At 51.4% G+C, this 21615-nt stretch overlaps 1 protein-coding gene across 2 annotated transcripts in view; it reads left to right on the top strand.

The window, feature by feature from the left end:
• DOCK4 (dedicator of cytokinesis 4) overlaps window positions 1-21615 on the top strand; it is a 282383-nt gene that overhangs the window by 28306 nt on the left and 232462 nt on the right. Inside the window, exon 1 of one of the 2 annotated variants that reach the window (XM_036230496.1) lies at window positions 1627-1865. The exons of the other annotated variant lie outside the window; for it this stretch is intronic. Within the exon in view, the coding sequence (XP_036086389.1) occupies window positions 1772-1865 (94 nt within the window). The 5' untranslated portion in view covers window positions 1627-1771. Of the gene's footprint in view, window positions 1-1626; window positions 1866-21615 lie in introns of those variants that run through there. 2 annotated transcript variants of the gene reach the window in all.

The following is a 21615-nucleotide window of genomic DNA, read 5'->3' as shown; positions in this document are numbered from 1 at the left end:
TCGCTGTGATTAGGTCATCATGAAGGGCTCATGAGAGGTGATTAAGCCTCTTTCTAGTTCCTAGGTTTTGCTCACATCCGAGTGTCTTTTGAGCTGAGGTCCATCGGTGGGGTCCTCAGAACAACAGGGTCTCGTTCTTTCCTGTGTGTCTCTAGAGCAGGAAGTAGGATTTAAGGCTTCGTGGTGGAAAATGTGGACATGTCAAACAGTGTCGAGAAAAGGATGGAAATCGACCTATAATCCCGCTCCCAGAAATAACTTTACTGCTATTAAGGTGTTCCCTTTGCGTCTTTACATTTTTTAATTTAGATATTTGATACATTTTTTCTAACCACCCGATCGTATAATATTTACCATTTGGTATCATGGTTTTTCCACCTAATGATAGATTGAGCTAATGAATTTACTTCTGCTGCAGAAGATAAACACTTGAAAATGTGAATTACTGTAATTTTAGGTAATTAGTGTAGTCTGGCTTAGGAGGGAGCCAATTGCCCTGATTTTTAATCTGTTTCTAACACTGGTAGTGAGTATCTCAAAGTCACTTGTCTCCTTCACATGCGGGAAATGGGGGTGACCGGGCACGAAGCTGAGATCAGGGGCTTCCGGCGGTTCACTGCCCGCGGATCAGGCGCTTCCGGCGGTTCACTCCCCGCGGATCGGGGGCTTCCGGCGGTTCACTCCCCGCGGTTCAGGGCGCTTCCGGCGGTTCACTGCCCGCGGATCAGGCGCTTCCGGCGGTTCACTCCCCGCGGATCGGGGGCTTCCGGCGGGTCACTCTCCGCAGATCAGGGGCTTCCGGCCGGTCACTCTCCGCTCGGGACAGGACAGGCTTTTCCAGAGACCTGGCCCGAAGCCCCTCCTTGCGAGGAAACCCCGCGGGACATGCGGGGGAAGCTGGGAATACGGAGCCTCTGGCTACTCGTCTTCCAGCGGCGTTTCTCTCGTTTCTTGGCGTTTCCTCTGTCTGGACAAGTGAATGTCAGCTTCCAGATGGAAGGTGTTTCCTCCAGTTGCTGCGAAGAATTTCAGAATGCGTGGCGCTGGGAACTTACTGGGATATTTGCTTCACATTTCATTTGGACAGTGTTACGGGCTGAATCGTGTCTCCCTAGAATCCATATGTTGAAGACGTAATCCCCAGAACCTTCGGTTGCGACTGCATTTCGAGACAGGGCCCTTAGATGACGACGTTCACGAGCCCTTTGGGGTGGGACCGAGTCTGGTGTGACCCGTGTCCTTGTGAGAAGAGGGGATGTGGACACGCGCAGAGACACCGGCGGTGCGCGTGCACGGGGGAGCGCGGGGCGGCCCAGCGGAAGGCCGCGGGGCGACCCGGAGAAGCGGCCCCGCCAGCGCCTCGTGCGCAGGACTGTGAGCGCGGCTTGGCGCTAAGCCACTCCCTCTGCGGGGTGGCCCCTGGCGGCCCATGCAAACTCATAGGGTAGCAGCAAAATCATGTGAAACGTTTGGGAATATAGTTTCCAACGATGGCAATAAGGAGACTGGGTGGATGTGAAGAAATGAGCGTCGGGGCCGAGGGGCGGGCAGCAGGAGGCAGGACCTGGACGGCTTTTGGTGACTCTCCGGCCCTGGCAGCGTTGTTTCGTTTTCTGTAACGGCATCGTTCTTTGAGCTGGATTGTCTTCTCCTCAGCCATGCCTTTTAGTTTCCCAAGACACCTGGTTCACATTGTCTAGGGGACAGTGGCGTTGAAAGGCTCCTCACTTTCTCTGCCTCTTCTAGTTATGATATTGAGAAGGAGCCTGGCATGCGATTTCCCTCATGGAAAGAGAAAAGACGACAGAAATGGCCGGAAGCCTGGCCTGTGTGCTTATTCCTCCGCAGCGGAGTGATACGAGCAGGTAAGGTGACGATGCCGCAGGTACCAGCAGGTGGCAGTTACTTCCAGGAGGGGTCATGAGACCTTCCCTGCTTGAAACAGGATGAGGAACGCGACGACCGGCAAGCAGCAGCGTTCTTTGATCAATTTTGTGTTAAATGACCCCTAGATGCTCTCCTTCACCTTGGTCTACTTCTGACAGAATTTATCCTTATGCTTAATTCAGTTCCTCAGAGAAACATACAAACCTCACGCTTTCCCCCACCTCTTATCGCTTATCACTGGCTGTTTAAATATCCAGGTCAGAGAATGGAGTAGTAGTTCTCATATTTGAATTTGTATTCTAGGGAACGAAATTCACTTTAGAAATATAGTGGACTATTTTTGTTTGTAGTCAAAGACCGAGCCCGAAATGATACTCTGCTTAATATTAGGTAGTTTTTGCTGATGTTAGTACTAAAAAATATAAAGATTTTTAGCCTCTTAATGGATAGTGCTGCGCCACCACGTAATCACGTGTCTTTCGCCAACGAGTGGCATTTTCCTGGCAGCCCACGTGGAGCTCAGGCAGATCCTGGCTTGAGTTCCGGATTGGCCTCCTGCAAGGTGTTGGAGCCTTCGCTGCCTGCTCTGTGCGAAGGAGTACTAGTACCCACCTCAGGACGGCCGGGAATGTCCGCGGAGGTGAGGCATGAGACGCGTTTAGCACAACGCCTGCCACGCTCAGTGCTCTGGAAAGGTTTGCAGAGTTAGTGGTACATATTGAACATGAGGCAGAACCGCGGGCAGTTCTAGCGCTGGGTTGGCGAGAGGGACATCCACGTGCTGCTTTTTAGACAGAGCGCGTCTGCTTGGAATGTGCGCGTCCAAATGCAGCGATGCGCACTTGGAGTTCCTAGCACAGGGCGAATAAGTAATGCAGACAGAGAGCAACGGCGATGATTGCCATTTATCCTGTTTTCAAAAAGACTACCAGACATGTACCTTACTAGTTTGGCTAAATTTGATAACAATAAAAGTTTATATTTAGAGAACACCAGTGTGCTATATAACCACCAATAAAGATTGGCAGGGCAGTCTAACTAGTCAGAATATAAACTCCTTTAAGGCAGGGTCTTGTGTGTTTTGTTAACTGCTGAATCATAATAGGTGCTCAGAAAATTTGAATGAATACGTGGATGAATGCATACTAAACTTGTTTCAGAAGGTGGGCTTGCCCAGGCCCTGGCTTATGACTGGCATGATAGTTAGAGTATAAATTCTGGCCCTCGACAGCTGCAGCTCATGTTCATTTAGGGGCTATGGACCTGGGGGCAATTACCCACTTCTCTCTTCCTCAGCATCCTCATCCGCATAATGGGGTAGTAATTGTACCTACTTTATTGGCTTACTTACTACAAGTATTAATGAGCATTCGTAAAGTACTTAGAGGCGTGTCTGGCTTGCCTCTATTTAGGTCTATGTAAATGTTTGTTAAATGAATGATTAAGTGAATGATGAGTAAGCAGATGAGAGGGACTTCTCTTTGGACACAGAGCACAGAGACGGGCAGTCACCAGCCGGCCTTTGCCAACATTGACACGATGTGGAAGAGCTAAGCCAGGTTCCTCGTCCTGGACGATACTCGGGGAGCTGAGGGGCTAAGCCAGTCAGCGGCGAGAAAGGCAGGGGACACAGAGATGAGGGCGGCCATTACGGGGTCATGCAACGAGGGACGCCGTTGGCCCTGGCGGTGGCGGGCGTGGAGTGCGTGCAGAGGGGAACCGAGGACGTGGCCAGGGCGGGCAGGAGGGGCCGAATGCCGGGTGCGGGGCTGGGCCACGGCGGGGCGGCCGCGTGTGAAGAACGCACCTCCTCCCCCCTCACGATCTGTCTGTCTCGTAACTAGGGGGGAGAAGCTCTTCTCCTTGCGAGACAGAGGACACGCTGTGGTCACTCACTCGCAGCAAGTGTCTTGCCATGTTTTACTCTGTTCCCCCTCAGGAAGTGGTTTTTTGTCCTAGAATGTGGCAGGGGCTGTGAGGGAGGACACAGCCCCTCCTGGCCACACGTGCGGGCTGCATGTCATTGCTTCAGCATGGTAAGCACAGTCATCTGTCAGGATGACGCATGGAGCCCTTCATGAAGATCCGTGTACCCCTGGGTGGTTCAGCAATGCGTGGGAGCATCGTATGTTATGACGTAGGTGACTGGAGTGATAGGAAAAGGTTCAATTGTAAATCGTGTCTAGTACTTTTTTTTCCCTTAAGTAAAAAAAAAAAAAAAAAAAAAAAGAAAAGAGAAAAGAGCCTGCAGTTCATTTGGGCCAGGTTTCCTTGAAGTAAGGTAAACTTTAATCTGATGAAATTTGGGGATTGTATAAATTGGGATTCTTTCCATTGCAAGAGATGAAAACCCATCATGAGAACGTTGCTTTGCGTGACCAGCAGTTTGCAGGCGTGGCCGGCGTGGGGCAGAGCGGTACCCAGGAGGTTAAACGGAATTTCTTAGGGCTCTGTTGCTTTTGCTCCAAGTCTCCTTGGTGGAGGCTTTTGGATAACAAAGAAGAGACCTTTTCTCGCCAACGTCCACACACAGTTAATTAAAGGAAAGGATGCGGGTCCTGCTGGGGGCAGGTGCCTGTTTCTAGATGTGCCACTCTGTCCAGGGGCTGTTGCCATGATTGGGCCAGTCCGAGTCACGTGCAGCCTCTGTGGCAAGGGGCCTGGGGTCCCAGGAGTGACAGCCCAGCCAGGCCACCAGCGTGGGGGAGGGGAGGCCCGTCAGGGGCGGGGCGCTGGCAGCCAGCGCGGCACTTCCTCTCCTGGCGAGTGAATGGCAGAGTGTTTGTCATGCAGGAAACCAGTCCCCGGCCTCTCTGCTCTCCAGGCCAGATCAATGAGGCTTCACACTGTTTGGAGTTACTTACTCCTTTGGGAACATGCAAAATAAAAATTGTGGTGCATTTAAAAAAAAACCCACTATCATTTTTTAATAAAAATTCTCTTATGGTACATGAGGACTGAAAGGCACCTCTCTTCACCGGCTTTTCAACCACCTCGCATGACGGCGTGTCCCGTTTCTGCCCCCCAGAGAGTCGGGGTCAGTCTGCAGGGGCAGCAGTGACTGGGAGTTCAGGCCTCGTTTCGTCGGGGCGCTCAGGATGGAGGCTTTGTGTCAACCTTCCCTTCCAGGCACTGCGGAGAAAGCGACTTTGGCGTGAGGCCCGCTTTGCTCTGCCGTGTTAGCCGAGACAAGTCAGCGCGGTGGGCTGTTGACGCCGCTCTGGTGGCCCAGTGGCAGGTCCACGGCTCGCGCTGTTTTCCCCAGCGCGGCTTTTCCTGCCCTCCCGTGAACAAAGCCGCCCTCACACCGTGGGCGCGAGCCCTGTCTCTCTAGGACACTCAGCATGACGGCGCTAGGTTTCACCCCAAAAAGTTCGCTGCATGAAATCGGGACGCAGAGTTCATAAGGTGCCTTTGTGTTTCATGCGCTGATGGTGTTGAAGGCAAATCCCGGGATCACAGCAACACCCTCTGATGTCCCTTTTAGTCTCGGTGGTGTTTACAGGAAATGCGGCCTTCCACTGCGTTTGCCATGCCGGGCGTGAGGGGCGCTTGGCTTTCCTTCCTGTGGCCGTGCGCGGGCCCGGGTTGTTGCGTGCTGTTCGCTACCTGCCGGTTACGGGACGGAGTGGAAGAAACGGTCCCACGTGGGGCCCACACCAGGCACACGTCCGGTTCAGTGTTCCAAACAAGTACAGCAAGTTTGCTAGTCCCTGAAGTGTTTTTCCTACCGTTTCTTCTTTGCCGGTAACAAATGTGGTCAGTCTTGTAGAAAGGGTTGTGTCTGGGGTGTGCTTGAGGACCAGCTGTCACCACGTAGACGTCATAACAGGAAAGAAAACAATAGGAAATCTGCCACTGATCTGCCCTTTTGGGACGTGTCTGCTTTCAAGGCTAATTTTTTATTATTGAAGTCACATGACTCACTTCAGTGGTTAATTCTGCCGGGCTGCAGGAAGCGTGGGATCACGGTTGTGACCTGGCGGTGGCCTTGGTCCTGCCTCGCCAGCTCAGAGTCCACGTTAGGCCCCCATGCAGATGTCTGCTAAGCCTGCGTTCTCGGGGAAAAAATGTGTGTAAGGTGCGGCGACAGGTCCTGTAGTAGAGGCCGCAGCCGAGGACGAGTCAGTTCAGAAAGATAAGTGTACAGAAAGCTAAAGTTTAGCACATCTGTGGTTGTTCCCTTCCTAAGGAACGTTCTGGTTTCTTTCCCGCTGTGGCCACTGACCTCGGCTGGGGAGGTGGTGGTGGTGCCTGTTTCGGGAGACTGCCCAGTGCCGCTCAGATTCCTAGGTAGCCTCTGACCGCCACGTTCAGCTTCTTGAGTTTTCTACAGAGGTTAAGATGCCCGGAGCCCGGGCTGACTCGGTAGGCCTCTGTCCCAGCCGCTGTGCCTCCGTTTGCCCTCGGGGTTGACGCCATCCTTCCCTCCAGCGAAGACTCTCCCCAGGGCGTCCCCAGTCCTCCCGAGCTACCTGGTCTCTGCCGCGTTAAATCCCCGTGGGCTCTGATGCTGCTGGAGCCCGCGGCCACACCGCCCTGTTGGCCTGTCTGGTACCGCGTGAATGCACACTGGCTTCCCCGATGCTGTCACCCCACCAACTCAGCAGAATGTTTTCAAAAGAAATCTTTTATCATCTCATTTGATTTTCATAAAAGCCCCTTCGCGAGGTCCAACAGGAGCCCGTGTTCGCAGATGGACGAGGCGCACAGACGAGGCTCCTGGAGTCTGATGTTTGCGGAGCGTTTGCTCTGAGCGCGGGTGCGCTGAGTGGGCAGGTGGTGCCAGTCGGTATGGCCGTAACAACCCTCGCTGTGCAGAAGCTCGCGGTCAGGCCAGGAAGAGAAGTTGTGCAAAGTCGCCTGAAATACTTTGTGGCAAGCGGGGCGAGGGGCCGTTACCAGGATAAGAGAGGCTTCTGGGGGCGAAGAGGGGTGCGCAGGCAGGCGGGACTGACCTGTGCAGGGTGTCGTGGCTGGGGAGGTGCCGGGGCAGGAACCTGGCGGTGTGAGCCGTGCTGCGCTTAGTAGGGCCACTTGGCTGGAGTGAAGCGTCTGTTCGGAGAAGCAGGAGAGAAGCGTGTCGGGCACTCGGGTCGGAGTCGGGACCTGGGTGGCCCCAAGGTCTGCGTCTGCAGAGGGGAGGGACGCGGCGGGGACCGTGCGGCGGGCCTGCAGCGGGCAGCCGGGGACGCGGAGAAGGCTTGAGGGCCCGTCGCAGGGCAGGAGGCGGTGGGGCGGGCCGGGGGGGAAATGCAGCCGTGCGCGAGATGGTGAAGAAAGGACAGCCCCAAGCAGCGAGGGGCCGGTGTGCGTGAGGGGTTCGCACAGTTAAAGGGTGGGGTACACTTGGAAAGATGCGGAGCCTCGTTCTGAGAGAGAGCACGTGTTTCGGAGCGGGGCGTGTTCGCGGGAACCCGCGCGGGTAGGACCCTGCGGGGTCTGTTTGCTCGCAGGGCCGGATCGTGGCCTCTGCCTCGCCGGCCCCCGTCACGCAGCAGGCAGCACCGAGCAGGCCACTTCGCGAGCACACGTCCCTGTGACCAGTGGCATTTGTGGAGTTGGCTTGTAGTAACTTAGATGAAGCCGAGTCTTCCTCACCTGTAACCTTTGTGCTGTGGTTAAAGAGAACGGACCGGAAATATTTATTCCATAAAGTATTTGTGGAAACAAATGATTTTTAAAGCACTGCCAGGAGCTGGGGAAACATCCGTTTATAATTAAACTATTGCGATGCTAATTAAAAGTAGTTTTCAGCCATTTATTACAGAACATTCCCTGAAGACTTTTATTGGACAACCGTTTGAACTTCGCTTAGTTTATTAAAAGTGATAGCTTCTTTGACATTTTCAGTGTTGGACAACTTTAATAGGAGAGAGCTTTCTTACATTTTGTCATTTTGAAACGGGTATGCATAGTGCAAGTATTTATCCACATAGAAGAACGTAACTGGTAACTTGAAGATCATTTTCTGAATCTTTCAAAGACTTGTAAATTAGAACAAAGCAGTGTAATCTGTTGTCTTTGTGAGTCCCGAAGCTTAAGAAAAAAGCACAACAAAAACCAAATGGAGGCGTAAGTTATCCAAACACAGAAGTACTGAGTTTACTCTCGGGTCTGTGTCCTGCTTCCCTTATTCACGAAGTACAGAGTTCACACTGCACACCAAGCTGCAGGTGCTGGGTGCGCACAGGTGAGCAGGTGTGCGGTGGTGCCTGGCTCACCACATTTCTCGCCAGAAACCCGGGCATCTCCCCGGTGGCGTGGTCGCTAGGCGTGGTTCCCAGAGCCGCGGCACATCCTCTGGGCCCTGGGCGCCGGCGCCCCGCTCTATTCTGCCAGGTCCTCCACATGGCCCTGATGCGGGCTCAGGCTTGAGAGCCTCGGGCTGTTCATCAGGCATCCACGGAGAGAGCTGTATTTCAGTGTCTTTCCTTTTAATTCTGTGTATTTTATTCACTTAGAAACATTGTATCAATCACTTCTAGGCCTCACCGGACTACAGAACTGGCCCCTGGCACAGAAGAGGCTGGTCAGGAGCTCTCCTGCCCACGTGCCCTCCTTGCCCGCTCTGCCTTTTCTTTCACATCGGATCCCGCCGATGCTGCGGTCGACGTCTCTCTGAGATCCGCCCTTTCGTCTCTGTCCCCGGTGCTGTTAATTTAGCGGAAGCCTCGTTTCCTCCCGAAATCGTTGCCATCACGGCCTAGGTGCCCTTCCTCTCGCAGGCTCACCACTTCCCCAGCGCGTCCTCCCGTCCTCCCCGCTGCAGCCCTCTTGACCACGCCGATGCAGATCATTTACCCCCTACAGTCGTTGGCACGCGGGGCACAGCCCAGCTTCTCCAGGACCCTGCAGAAGGTTCCACGGTCCAGACCTCGTCTGCGCCTCCAGGGCCCCCTCGTCTGCCCCGCAGCATGCACCTCGTCCCTCGGCGGGTGCCATCCCCAGGTCCTCGTACATGGTGTCACCTCTGCCTCAGTGTTCCTGCACCTGGAGCACCCCGCTTCCGTCCTTGCCCGGGGAGCTGCTCACACCGAAGTCCTGTAGCCAGGTGTTCTTCAGCAGCAGGGTTAGGGGCTCCGTTCTCTGAGCCGCTGTGTTTTTCCTGCAGATGATTAGTCCAGAAATGATTTGCCCACAGACTTCATGTTTTAAAAATCTTTAGTGCCCAATAAAGACCTCGTGAGATTGCTTAGGTGTGTAGTTGCTGCAGAGGGGTGCTGTGTCACCCTTTAAATGTTCAAGCGTCCGGGGAGCAAGCTGGCGGCTGGTGGAGGACCCTGTGTGCCGTCACGCCAGGCGGGGAGGGGAGGGCGATGTCCCCAGTGGCCACCGCGAGGAGGGTGTGGGAGGGGCACGCTGTCATCGCTCACCGCCTGGTCGCCCGGCAGCTGGGGCCAGACCCCATCACCGTGTCGTGTGTGAGGTCCTCTCGCCCCCCAGCACGTGAGCTGCCTGTGATGGCGGGGTCAGCCGTGGCTTGGGCTGGGGCTCCGCGTGGTGGGTTCTTCTAGAGACATTCGCGCCCCACCTCCCAGTGTCCGTCACACGCACCGTCATCGGGAGCTGGGGGACAGGAGTAGAGCGTGAGGGTCAGTGACGTGCTCCTCTGTCTCCTGACGGTGGCAGCGGTCATTTTGTAAAACTTTTCCCATTTATGTTAAGTAAGTAAGATCATAGTGTGTATAATTTCATAATCTTATTTCTTTTTTATAAACTTCTAATTATAAACTCTCAATACATGTTTTCATGGCCACACGAAATTCCATGGAATGAATCTGTCTTTTCCTACTTCCATAGCTCTGTGATGGAATGGTCAGGTTGTCCATTTTCTTTCTTCGTAAATCCCATTGAGTATCTTAGAGTGTGTGTGTGTGTGTGTGTGTGTGTGTGTGTGTGTGTACGTACGTATAGATTTTTAGTGCTCCCTAGAGCCAGGTTATGTAATGAAGGATGTCAGGAATTATTCGTGAACTCCGTCTGTTTTATAATCACTCAAGTGTTTATTGAGCACTAGATCGTCGCCGGGTACTTCATCCCTTCCGCAGGAAAACGGTCTCTGTGCAACTTGGGGAGGCTGCATTGGATACAGTGACATGCCAACAGCCGTATGTGGTTTCTACAGTCTCTGCTGTAGAACGTCGTGCTTTGTAAAGCACGAGCTTTAGCTGTAGGGCTCATTAACAAGGTGCAGCTGTAATTAACCAAATATTATAAAGTGAATAGTTTCTAATTCCTTGATGCCATAATTTTTTTTTTTTTTTACCAACTTAGAAACTCAGCCATGTTCATGACGTCACGGGCTTGCATAAACCACTAATTGGTGACTATAGTGTAACCATGATACTAGGTGACATGGACTATTGCCCAGAGAACACTTTTTTTTTAATTGGTCAGACTATGAGAAGAGTGGGTTTCTCTTAATTTTCATGAGAAATGATGAACTGTGTATCTTTGAGGTACAAATTATTCTCTTACATTTGTGTAATGTTTACTCAACGTGGGGTCTTAATTCAGTTGGGAAGGATAAACCAAAATGAGGAGGAATTAGTGAGAATTGAAATTCAGCATATCTCTGGTAAACTGTGAGCATAAAATCCTTTGTATTCTCAGGAAAATTTTATGATACAGGGAATAGACTTTTTAAAGGACTTTTTCTGGGGGGTGGGTGGGTGGGTACATACAAGGAATTTTAACCTACTGTCTATTTTTTATTATTATGGCATTTAAAAGTCGTTGGGTAAAAGAGGTCGTTTTGACAAGTGAGACAGTGTTTTTATATATATATATATATATATATATATATATATATATATATATATATATATTTAAAAACGCTTAACTGCCGACCTCTAAGAAGTTACTTAACCTCTGAGCTTTTCAGAAGCCCTTGTCCATCTCTCCCGCAGTACGCCGGCGTCGTAACAGCTGCCTTGCTCGTCGGAGTCGCCGGTGTGTCCTTCACACACATCCCACACCCCGTACTGGAACTGGCAATTAATTTTCTAGTTGGAATAATGTTATAAATGATGGGTTGGTTTCCAGAATGGTCCACCAAACCGAATTGACCCCATTATATGGCTTAGCCGATGGAGAGACATATTTGCTAGAATCCAAAGATCCTCTCTAAACCTGGCCCGGAGCTAAATTTTGTAGAGCTGTTAACTTGAGTTGTTAAGTTAGGAATTGACTATTTTTATAGTATAGATTCCAAATAACTATCATACCTGTTAAATGTCAAGTTATTTCTGACTTCTCAGTGCACGAACACTCTCTTCATAGGAGCTTTAACCTTAAATCTAAAACAAATCAAAATTTAGCAACCAGTGGAAGCCGAGATAAATTTAATGTTGTTTGCTGTTTGCCAAAGTTTTGCTAAAAAGTCACCATTGTGGTTTTTAGATTTTTTTCTTTACTTTGATTAAATGCAATTTGTAAATGGCCTCATTTTATTGATTTATACTTTGTTGTTGCTGTAAAGAGAATTCCTTAAAAACAGCGTGTCAGTACATAGTTGTAGTAACAAAGGCAAAAATCCAAGAATTTATTGTGCTACATCCTGCAAAGAACAGTACTATTTATTATAAATTAATGTCGGAGCATAAAAAGTACAATATAATATCTCTCACCTGCTGTTCCAAACTCAGTGGTCTTTAAATTACTATTGCAACTGACCTTGGCATCCTGTGTGATTACGGATCTCATTTGTGACATGTCTGAAATGGTTAAACAAGAAAATGTTTAAATTCTCATTACATCATAGACTCTTTTATACATTTCCCCTCACAGGAATTTAGTGTGATCTTCTCATGTTTTACTCCTCAGGATATATCCTTTGGCTCAGTGGGCAAAAACTGTAAATTTATTCCTAGGAGTCAGTCTTTGGTATGTTTCGAGTGGTGGATGAGTTGTTTGTTTTTTTTTTTTGGTGTGTGTGATTAGAATCTGTGACGGGGACACTAGAACTTCGTGTACCCCGTTTATTTATTTTCAGTTGAATAGAGGAAACAGAACCTTCTCAATACTGCAGGCTAAGAATGGCCCTGCTCACCCCCTTCCTGGCAGACCCTGTGACTTGTACCCCGTCACACCACGGAGCTGTGTCTTTAGGAGGCGTGCTGCATGGCACGTGGGCCCGATTCTCGTCACCATGACTATTGCATTTGATGGAAAACTGTAGTAAACCAAGAATGTTCAGTCTGTTCGTTAATATTGAACCCTCGGAAGCCAGCTGTGCTGAAAGTGTTTATTGCTCATATTTATAGAAGAGTTTGTTAAATGCTAACGCCCGGTTGTGGAAGGGGCTTATTGTCCATTTTCTGAGCTTGTTACTGACATAGTAAATGGAAGAGTTATTTTTTCTTTAGTTTTTCTAAAATTATAGCTGAGCATGTGCTTCATGGAAATAGAGCACTCGAGAAAATAGCAGTCGTTCTTCGTTTGTCTGTCTTCTAACGGATTTTGTTTCTTTCCAGCTTTTCCCTCTGTCTCGAATGTAACTAGGCGTCGAGTTACTGCACGTGAGCTGGAATCAGCTGGCGTCCATTTTTTAAAACAATCAGCTGCGGTGCTCGGGTGGAGACGTGCGGTCCACAGTCGCGCACGTGTGTGACCTCTGACCCTTCCCTCCGTGCTGAATCTGGGTTCTTTCATGATGATCGGATTTGTGAAGGCGGCTGGATCACAGAGACCTGTTAAATCAAACGTGTTCACCCCACATCTCTACTTCTTCTGAATTTTCCTCGTTATTGAAACAAGGCATTGGTTTGATAAAAACCCAAGCAACAGAGGTCTCTGTAGGAAAAGCGTTCGGGGACCCGCAGTGGCAGAAGTTCGTGTTTGCGGGGTTTGACCTCAGCGCCGCCATGGGGTTTGGGGAGGGTGCTCCCCTGCAGCGTGGCTCAGAGGCACACGGTGGTGACGGGCCCCAGAGCCCGGGTGTCCGTCTGCATCGCGGATATGTCCGCTTTCCCACTGAACTAAAAGTCACACGCAGCCTCCTGCAGCCGTCTCTGGGAGCCAGCCGCGTGGCCCCGTGGAGCGGCCTGTGCCCGGCGTGTGCCCAGCGCGTCACACCCCTTTCCCTGCCACCGGCCAGGCATGTCTACTGCATCGTGAGTGTGGAGAACCCACCGTGCCCTGTTTCACGCGCTCCCGGCTGTCCCGTGGGGTCGGCACCATTACCACCTTCACATGCGCGGGACCTGAGGCTGCACGAGCCAGCGTGGCTGCTGAGTCTGGGCCGCCGGCTCAGGCCCGCAGGCCACAGCCCCAGGTTTTGGCCACTGGACTGTCCCAGCTGCAGGTACGAATCTCTCCTGCCGTACAGCGCTTCAGAGATGGGTATCACGTCTCCTAGGAGCCGGCTCTGGGGTGTGATAAAAGTGTACAAAATTAAGTTATATCCCCATAGCTGAATGTCACTTACTTTATATGTGTGTTGACCTAGGGTAGGTAAGGGTGGCTCTCCCACCCTCCAATCAATGACCAGGAAGAGCGATCAGCTTAAATGAGCAGGCCCACCTGCCCCCACCCCGTTTCCAGCGCCCCAGTCCATCTGGGGCGGCCGGTGCCTTGGAACTTGGTTGTGATGATGCTGTTGGTCTTGCTAATATCTGAGAAGACAGTGCCCAGGAAATGGTGTCTGGATGTCTAGGAGCCTGAGTGAGGAGGGACTGTAGTCACACATGGGGTCTGTGAAAGTCCAGGGCAGGTCACCCCTGTTAGACCTGTGAGGCGTGCTGGGGCAGGGGGGACTGGGGGCTTTCACAGAAGCAGGGAGCACGGGCTGAGCAGTGGGTGAGCTGAGGAGATGGATGTTGGAAGAGCCACCTGTAGGAAGTGGGGACCAGAAGTTTTTTTGGGGGGAATGATTGACTTGCCGTTGAAATGGTGGACTTTGTTTCTGTTTGGGAAGGAAAATATTCAGCACTGGACTCTACCAGGGGGTCAGGCAAGACAGGACAAGGTTATCTCTAAGGACGAGGGGCAGAGGCTGAGAGCCACATGACTCAGAAGTCTGGATCGGGGCGTCCACAGAGGAGGGTTCATTCCAAGTGAAGATAATTGAGCACAGTGACCGTGTACCATGAGTTACCTACTCACTGGGCTGTGTGTACCCTGGTATTCCTGCCAACTCTAACAGAATAATATGCATTTAGCACTGCAGCTGCTGTATGCAGTGGGCACCGCCTGTTAACCAGGGTCAGGGTCTGGGGCAGAGGACTTGCTCGGGCGGGGAGGTGCGTCACAGCTCTGAGTCTGACCTGGGTTCCCATCCAGGCCCAGGCTCCTACCGGTTTGGTCATTTCGGGTATGAGTTACTTTGAAGTCTTGTGTTTTCTATTTTAAAACGGTGGACGATGCTAATAGACGGAGTGCGGCTGTGAGGGCGAGGTGCGCAGCGTGCGCGAGGCCCTTGGTACCTTGCCCGATCTGTAATAAATGCTCAGCAAAGGCCAGAATCCGTGGCCTCCTACCTGTCATCCGTGGCCTCAAAGCACGTGGCCCAGAGGGTGTCTGTGGGGGCCTGTCCTTGGGGACATTCAGGGAAGCCTTTGTTTGCCTGTTGATCAGACTAGCAGATCAGATGACTCGAAGCGCAAGCTCCTTCCTATTTACCAATATTTTTCATCTTTCCTTTGGACGTGCCGAGCCCAGGAAATGTGTACGTGAGAAACAGTGTCTTCTAACGTGGGACGAATCTTCACGGCTCCTGTGAACTTCTGTTCTCTTGTCCGGGATGGGACGGTTGGCCTCTTCTTTAATAACCTTATTTTCTACAAAATGAGGGGTACATCGTAAATCTAGAATGCTGTCCTCTCCTCATTTGTAAAAATGTTTTTATAGGCTCTTTATTCTCTATAGCCACTTTAGAAGACCCTATATTGTCAGAAGACGGGGTCTCGGAGCCGTGCCGGCGCGGGGATGGAGAAGCCACCATGTGTGCTCTGATCTGGGCCGCGAAGGGCCGGTAGCTGAGCACACGGCCGCCTCACCTGTCCCCTCCGAGAGCTGGCATCTGCCAGCCGCCGGGCTCCGTGCCTGAGCACAGACATGGCGGTGTGTTTGGGTGGGGAGCTGAGACTCCGTGATGACCGAGGGGCGGCGGCGACACTCTTCTGCCGAGCTGGGGAGGGGTCTCGCAGCCACGCCGTCTTTCACTCCATAGACGTGGTGAATTTTAAGTGCCCGTTGACAAGCGTGACAATTTTTCATGGAGAGTGTCTATAGCCACATGCCAAAAAGAGATGTGTTAGCAAATAGCACTTCTCAAAACTGTGAAAAATTAAAAAATAGAAGTGTGGTTCAAAGAATCGGGAACAGAGCAAGACAAAGCAGTGGAGCGTGACTGGGGGTGGCGACCTCGCCTTCAAACTGTCCGCTGTCAGCCGACGCGCGGTGGCCGCAGGACCTTGGGCTGGCTGTTCGCCCTTTCCTGCCTCAGCCCTCTCCTCTGTGAAACGGGGTATCAGCTACCGCCCCACAGGCTTGCTTTGAAAATGAACGGAGTTAACGTTTATAAAGTGTTTAGAATGCTGCCCACTATTTATTAAATAATTAAGTACTGAAAATTGACGATGATGGGTATTTGCTGAGCCGACCTGTTGGCATGTTTCTGCATAAGACTAAAATACGGTTCAGCTTTCGTTTGACCACTCAAAGATCTTTAACTGTGATATTTTACATAATCATAATCACATGAAACTGCGAGCGCTTTTATTCAGTTTTAAGTCTGAGGTAGTCCGCCTCTCCCCACACACTTTAATGTCCAGAAACTGCACACGTCTTAAAGTCAGTGGATAAAGTTAACGTCGTGCCTCCCGCATAAAGCCTTTGCTTTATTAACGTTGCCGTTTTTAGGGTATCGATGCCATTTTCGAATGAGCAGACGCAGTGGTCCGTGGGCCGCACAGACGTGCTTCTGTGTCTTCAGCGTGGGACGTGCAGAATCAGCGCCTGGGCGTGAAGGCGGGCACAGCGGGCTCGGTGGCCAGAGCTGTCACCTCAGCTCCAGGGACTCAGGCGTGACAGCGGCGGGGCCTTTGCTGTGGCCACAAATCGCAGGAGGTGATGCGCCCCTTGGGGCCCAGGCATCGTGAGTCTTGTCATCACTGGGCTGGATTTGTACTGACAGGAACTTAGCGGGCGTTTCATTAAGAAGCCAGAGTCATTTTATGATCAGGAAGAATAACCAGCAAGGGTTCTTTACCACTGGGCCCACGGACAGAATTCTGGAGTCCCTAACATGGATAAAAAGAAATCCTCCTTTTCACTAACCCTGAACAAATTTAGCATTTCCTTCGATTCTGAGCATTGGAAAGCACAGTACTCGTGAAATTATGCCACTAGATCCTGTTACTCAGTGTGTTCATAAAGAGTTTGTTTCATTAGTATTTCGATAATGATATTTCATTATACCTGTGTTCCTTCATAATCCTATAGTTTTGTTTCGCGTGTGTTTTGTGGTTTTTGTTTCGCTTTTAAAAACATCATCCCAGGAAGTGGCCCCCGGGTTTCACCAGGTAGCCGGGGCGTCTGGGCTAACCACACTAAGAAGCCTGCTCCGGGACTTTGCCGCTGTTAGGCCCGATCCTCGGCCACGCTTCTGTTTCCCGCTGTGACCCTTTGCCCGCACTCGGGGAGCCGAGGCGTGCAGTCCGCAAGATCTGGCACCAGTCGTGTACACTGGGCTCTGTTCTGTAGACTCCGGCTCTTTTTGTCCGTGGTTTATGTGACTTTAAAGAAAAGACTTTCTTTACCTTTTCTGTCTCTTTAGTACAATCCTGCCTATGCAGACTTCAGTGAAAGATGTTGCTGCAGTGACAGCTTAGTACGCACATGCAGCGGACAATCCCGGGCCCGAGGGGCGAGCTGGTAAAGGCTGTGGGTGAGACGGGGAATAGTGGGTTGGGTGGGACAAGATGCAGAAGTAATTACACTGACTTTCCCGCCTGCTCCTGAGGGCGGCTTCTTATCAAAATCCGCCTGGCTCCTCGGAGCTGCTTCTGTGCCGTCGGGGCGATGCTTCTCCCGGCTGTAATTACGGGAACCCCACGCGGAGTGCCCGTGACCGCAGGCGCGCTGCGGAGGCTCCTTTCCCCCCGGGGCAGCTGCCTTATTCCAGGCGAGGTTTTTGCCGGGATCTCCTGATGCGGGCTCACCAGGTTTCATACTGAACAGATGAAAGCAGGCAAGCTGTCGACTCGTAGGAAATATCGTCCCCTTTTGAGGGCGTTTGGAGGTACTGAGCAAAGGTTAAAAACCACCTATAAAAAAAAAGCAGCTTTAGGCAAAATATCCAATACCAGGAAGCATGTTGAGCCTTTTTTAAGCCCAAAGGGAAATGTTGCAGACAGAGTGGACGCAGGAGGACTTCTGAGGGACAGGCATGCCCCAATACGTCTGTTAACGGCTCTGCTTAAAAATTAATTCTAGGGAATTACAGAGTTTATGTTGGTAATCGTGGGATCTAGGTTTGGATCTCCTTGAAAACTCCAAAACATGTTCCGCGTACCATGTGGGAGCAACAGTCTTAATGAGTATCTAGATTTTCGTGGATTATAGTCTCTAAAAAACATAGCTTCTTGCTTACCCGTGTATGTTGCTGATGGGAACACTGAATTCAGATTGAAAAGAATCTAAGTTAGGGACAAGACGCCTATGTAAACGCTATAAGCCAGGAGCGACATTGCGTTCATGTACTTTTAATGTCTGGGTTTAACGTGACGACTGTTGCCTGGTGCACGGTACTAAGGTCCTGCTTTACTAAATACAGTGGCTTAGTTCCACACCATTTATAGGTAGATGTAGTTATAAAGTGCTCTGGGACTTTTGAGAAAGTCTCAAATACTTAGTGATTTTTATTTATGTTACTGGTTTCCCTATCATGCTCTTATTTTAGAGAAAAAGTTAAATTTTGGATAATGTTAAACTTATCTAAATTATCACAAATTCTTAGCCACAATTAATGAAGAAATTACGTCCCCGTTACTGGGGATGGAGTCTGCCCATGCCTGCCCCGAACTTTGGTTGCCAGATAGTCTTTCAGTTACATTGACATCGAAATAGCTTGTGGGGATCTGAAATTCATGCCTTTTATTTGACACTCCTGGAATTGGGGTGACCAGGAGGGAGGGGGACCAGGCCTTGCCAGTTTATTGAGGAGAGCCTTAATAAACCCCTTGCAGGGCGGCAGAGATCTTGAGATCTCCGTAGGCTTGGGTTGGAGACTGAAACTCAGTCCCATGCCAGCTTCAGAAATGGATGATTTAACAAAATCTTTCTAGAGAAGCATTTAATGTCGAGCTACTTCCCAAAGCTGAGTCCCTCTGTGAAGTCACTTTGGGTTCCTGCTGCAAAACTGCTCTGTGTTGTAAATGTTTGATAAATACTGCCACGCGGCGATCTTAGATGTCTGATCCTCGGATTTGTTGCATGGGCTGCTGGCTGTGGGAGGCACATTTTATCCTGTTAGAATATTATTTCTTCCCATCTATTTTTCTCAGTTTCAACATCAGAAAAACTTCCGAGCACATTCTGATACAGTATGCAGCGTAAGAGAAGTCGGAAGGCACTGAACAATAGGCGGGCATAAATGTACCTCCACATACTTGCACATTCTTGCTCTTGGAGCCACCCCTGACCCATGTCCACATTTCTTCCAGGTTCCTAAGTTCTGTGGCTTGGATGCTGTGATGGGACTTCTGCCTTTGGGGGAGAAGTCAGATGACAGAGCATTTCCATGCATTTCCATCCCGTTTCTGAAATCGCGCCTGCGTGCATGCACACCTGGTGGAATGCAAGGCTTACTAGAGAAAGGGTGAAGTGAGGTGAGCCTGAAGGAAGCATGAAACTTCTGTTTAATGACCCCGCTAGGTTTTCACATAGATGGCCTGTGATTGAGTGAGGGATGGTGAGTCCGCCTGCAGTTTCTCATCCCCAAATAGCCAGCTTTAGGTCTGTCGTGTCGCGGAGCAAATAACATCATGGCATCGCAAGCCACAGGGCCCTTTTCTGGAACCGCACACGCTTGCACATGGCTCAGTGTTCTGCGAGCCGACCCAGCCTTCGGGTCAGCCCGGGGGTTTGTCAGTGTGCGTGTGCGCTGTTTGAAAGCGATGGCAGGGCCTGGCGTCCCGAGACGGGGTGGGTTCGGGCGAGGCTGTGCTTCGGGGTGGGGCGCAGGGACCCTGGCCTGACTGAACACTTGTGCTTGTGAACACGCTCGTCGCAGACCCCGCGTGTCAGGCAGCACGCCGCGGCTCGGCTCGCCTCCCCCTGCAGCGTCCGCCCGTACCCACGTCCTCCTCCCTGGCACCTGCTGCCTTTATCGGCCCAGGATTCTGGTCCCTGCGTTGGCGCCTTTAACTTTCCTTCCCTTCACAGCGTAAACATTGTTTCATCACCTAGGGAGCTGCCCTGACAGAGGCACAGGAAAGGTTCTGAGTTTACAGCGTATGAAGTGTAGCAGTTTAGAAAGTTTGAGCGAGCAAGAGGTGCTTCACAACCCAGCAGGAGAAAAACATCTCTAATGGTGAAGCCTAGGCCCACGGAAAAGAAGGCCCTTCTGGGACGGGCCCGTCGTCTTGCACGTTCCTGCTCGTCCTTCTCGTCCTGCTCGGCTCCGCGCTGTCCGCTGGCATCCCGGAGAGGGCGTGGAGCGCGGGGTGCCCGGGAGGTGCGGCGCGCAGTCGAGGGCCTGCTTCTGGGATGCCTCTGGTGGGGAGGCGGTGCAGACGGCCGGCGCGTTTCCTCGGCTGTGCTGGAAGTCTGGCAGCATGCGCACTGGGTGATGCGTTTCGGTATTGTGGCGCTGACCACAGCCCCGTGGCCGCTGCCCCGGCTGTGTGCTGACCCGGCGTCCTGGAGCCAGCCCGGCCTTCCCCGACCCGAGCCAGGCTGCAGCTGCGAGCTGGTGCCTGGTGCCGTCCGCCCCGGCGGAGGCAGGGAGTGCCAGGCAGCCTGGCAGGCTTCAGTGTGACCTTTGGAACCTCGCTGAGCCATATGGTACTGAAATGTCAGACCGCTCCTGAGTGCGGGCCATAACCGAGGGGCCGGATGGAGAAAACAGGCTTCAGATAATGGTCCCTCAAGGCTCCTCGTTCTCCAGCCACTGGCTTCACCACATTTATTAGGCACTCTTTGGTTGCTAGTGGGCTCCTTACGTTGTGTGAGGCACCAAAAATAAAACAAAAGTCAGCAGACGTTTCTTGCCAGTGTGGCTTATGCCTCCCAGACTTCATGGATCGTGTATGTCATAGACCATCAGCAGAGGCAAAGGAAGCGAATGGCCGACTCACAAATAGGATTTAATGGGAAGAAAGGGTCTCAGAAACCGAAGATGGAGAAACCGCGTCCCCCGCAGGCAGTCGCGGCCTAAGCTGGTGGCTGCTCAGACCGCGTGAGAAGCCCAGGCTCCGCCCGGCCCCCAGTTCCGCTCATTTCTGCTGTTTTCTGGCGCTCGCTCTTGTTGGTGGGTTGATATCATGCCTTGGGGACTTTGTATTCCGAGTAGGAAGAGAAAGTGTGACAGTGGCTTGCAGGCGATCCCAATGAAAACATCGACAGGTGTGAAGTGCTTGAGGCCAAACGGGGAGCTGCCTTGGGCGGGCGGCATGCAGTGCAAGTTAGGTTAGGCCCGGCAGGCTTCCTGGAGGAGATGGCTGGGCTTGGTCTGGCCCACGTAGCTCTTCTCAGACCCACTCCCTGGACCTTGACATAAACATGACTTTCTTATGGCAGGGTATATGGTCTGACTGGTTGGAAAAACGAGAAAAAAGAGATGTTTGGGCTCAAAGAGTGATTTTTCCCCTTACATTTTAGGGGGACTCACACTTGGAGATGTGCCCCACATGTAGAGGGTTAAGTAGGTCAGGTTTAATTAAGCCTGTGGAAGAGGTAAGTCGTTTCATGTTTGATAGAAAGGTGTTACAGCTAGAGAGACTTCGATGCTGATGGATCTTGGCTGTCTTTTTAACTTAAGTGACTTCTTCCTGCCTTGGTTTATAAATATTCAAAAATCTGCTTTGATTTTACTTAACTGCACTTGGCCATATGTAAGCTCAGCTATTTGAGGTGCTCCCAACAGCCGCGTTCACACGGCGGTGTGGTGGTGCGTCTGGGGTCGGGTACTTAGGGGCCGGCCTCTTCCTGTTGCCCCTGACCACGGAGACCCGTATGTCTCTGGTATTTGGCCCCGAGCTCTGCAGTCCTATGGGGAATTGCTTTGAGTGGCCTGAAAATCCTTTCATTTTGAGTTAATTTTAGAATTACAGAAAAATTGCAAAAATGGTACAGAATTCCCTTACATCTCTCACTCACGCTATTTCCCCTCACATTCCCATCTTACATAACCGTGGTATAATTGCTTCCCCAGTGTGTCTGCCCTCAGAGAAAGCCTCACACTTGTCCACAAGCAGGCGCGTGTAAGAACATGCTTCGCTGCACTGTGCATGACGCAGGCTAAACGTCTCATAGCAAGCAAATGGATAGATACCCTGCGTTTTTTCCATATGACGGACTTACGCAATACTAGTAATAAATAAATATCAAATGCCTCACAGCAGAAGAGCGTACGCACCTTGTGGTCCTGCTTAGTGTAGACTTAAAAGTATGCGCCACTTTACTGGGTGCTGCGTAGGCCTGCGAATTAGCGGCGTGAACCCGGCACGTGCCTGTGAGCGACACGCCGCGTTCGGCGTCCGGGCGCGTCCGTCAGTGGTG

Source organism: Rousettus aegyptiacus, unplaced genomic scaffold (assembly GCF_014176215.1).
Source record: "Rousettus aegyptiacus isolate mRouAeg1 unplaced genomic scaffold, mRouAeg1.p scaffold_m13_p_13, whole genome shotgun sequence".
NCBI classification, from domain to species: Eukaryota; Metazoa; Chordata; class Mammalia; order Chiroptera; family Pteropodidae; genus Rousettus; species Rousettus aegyptiacus.
Note: the sequence above shows the minus strand (reverse complement) of the source record. Positions and strands in the feature narration are given on the sequence as shown.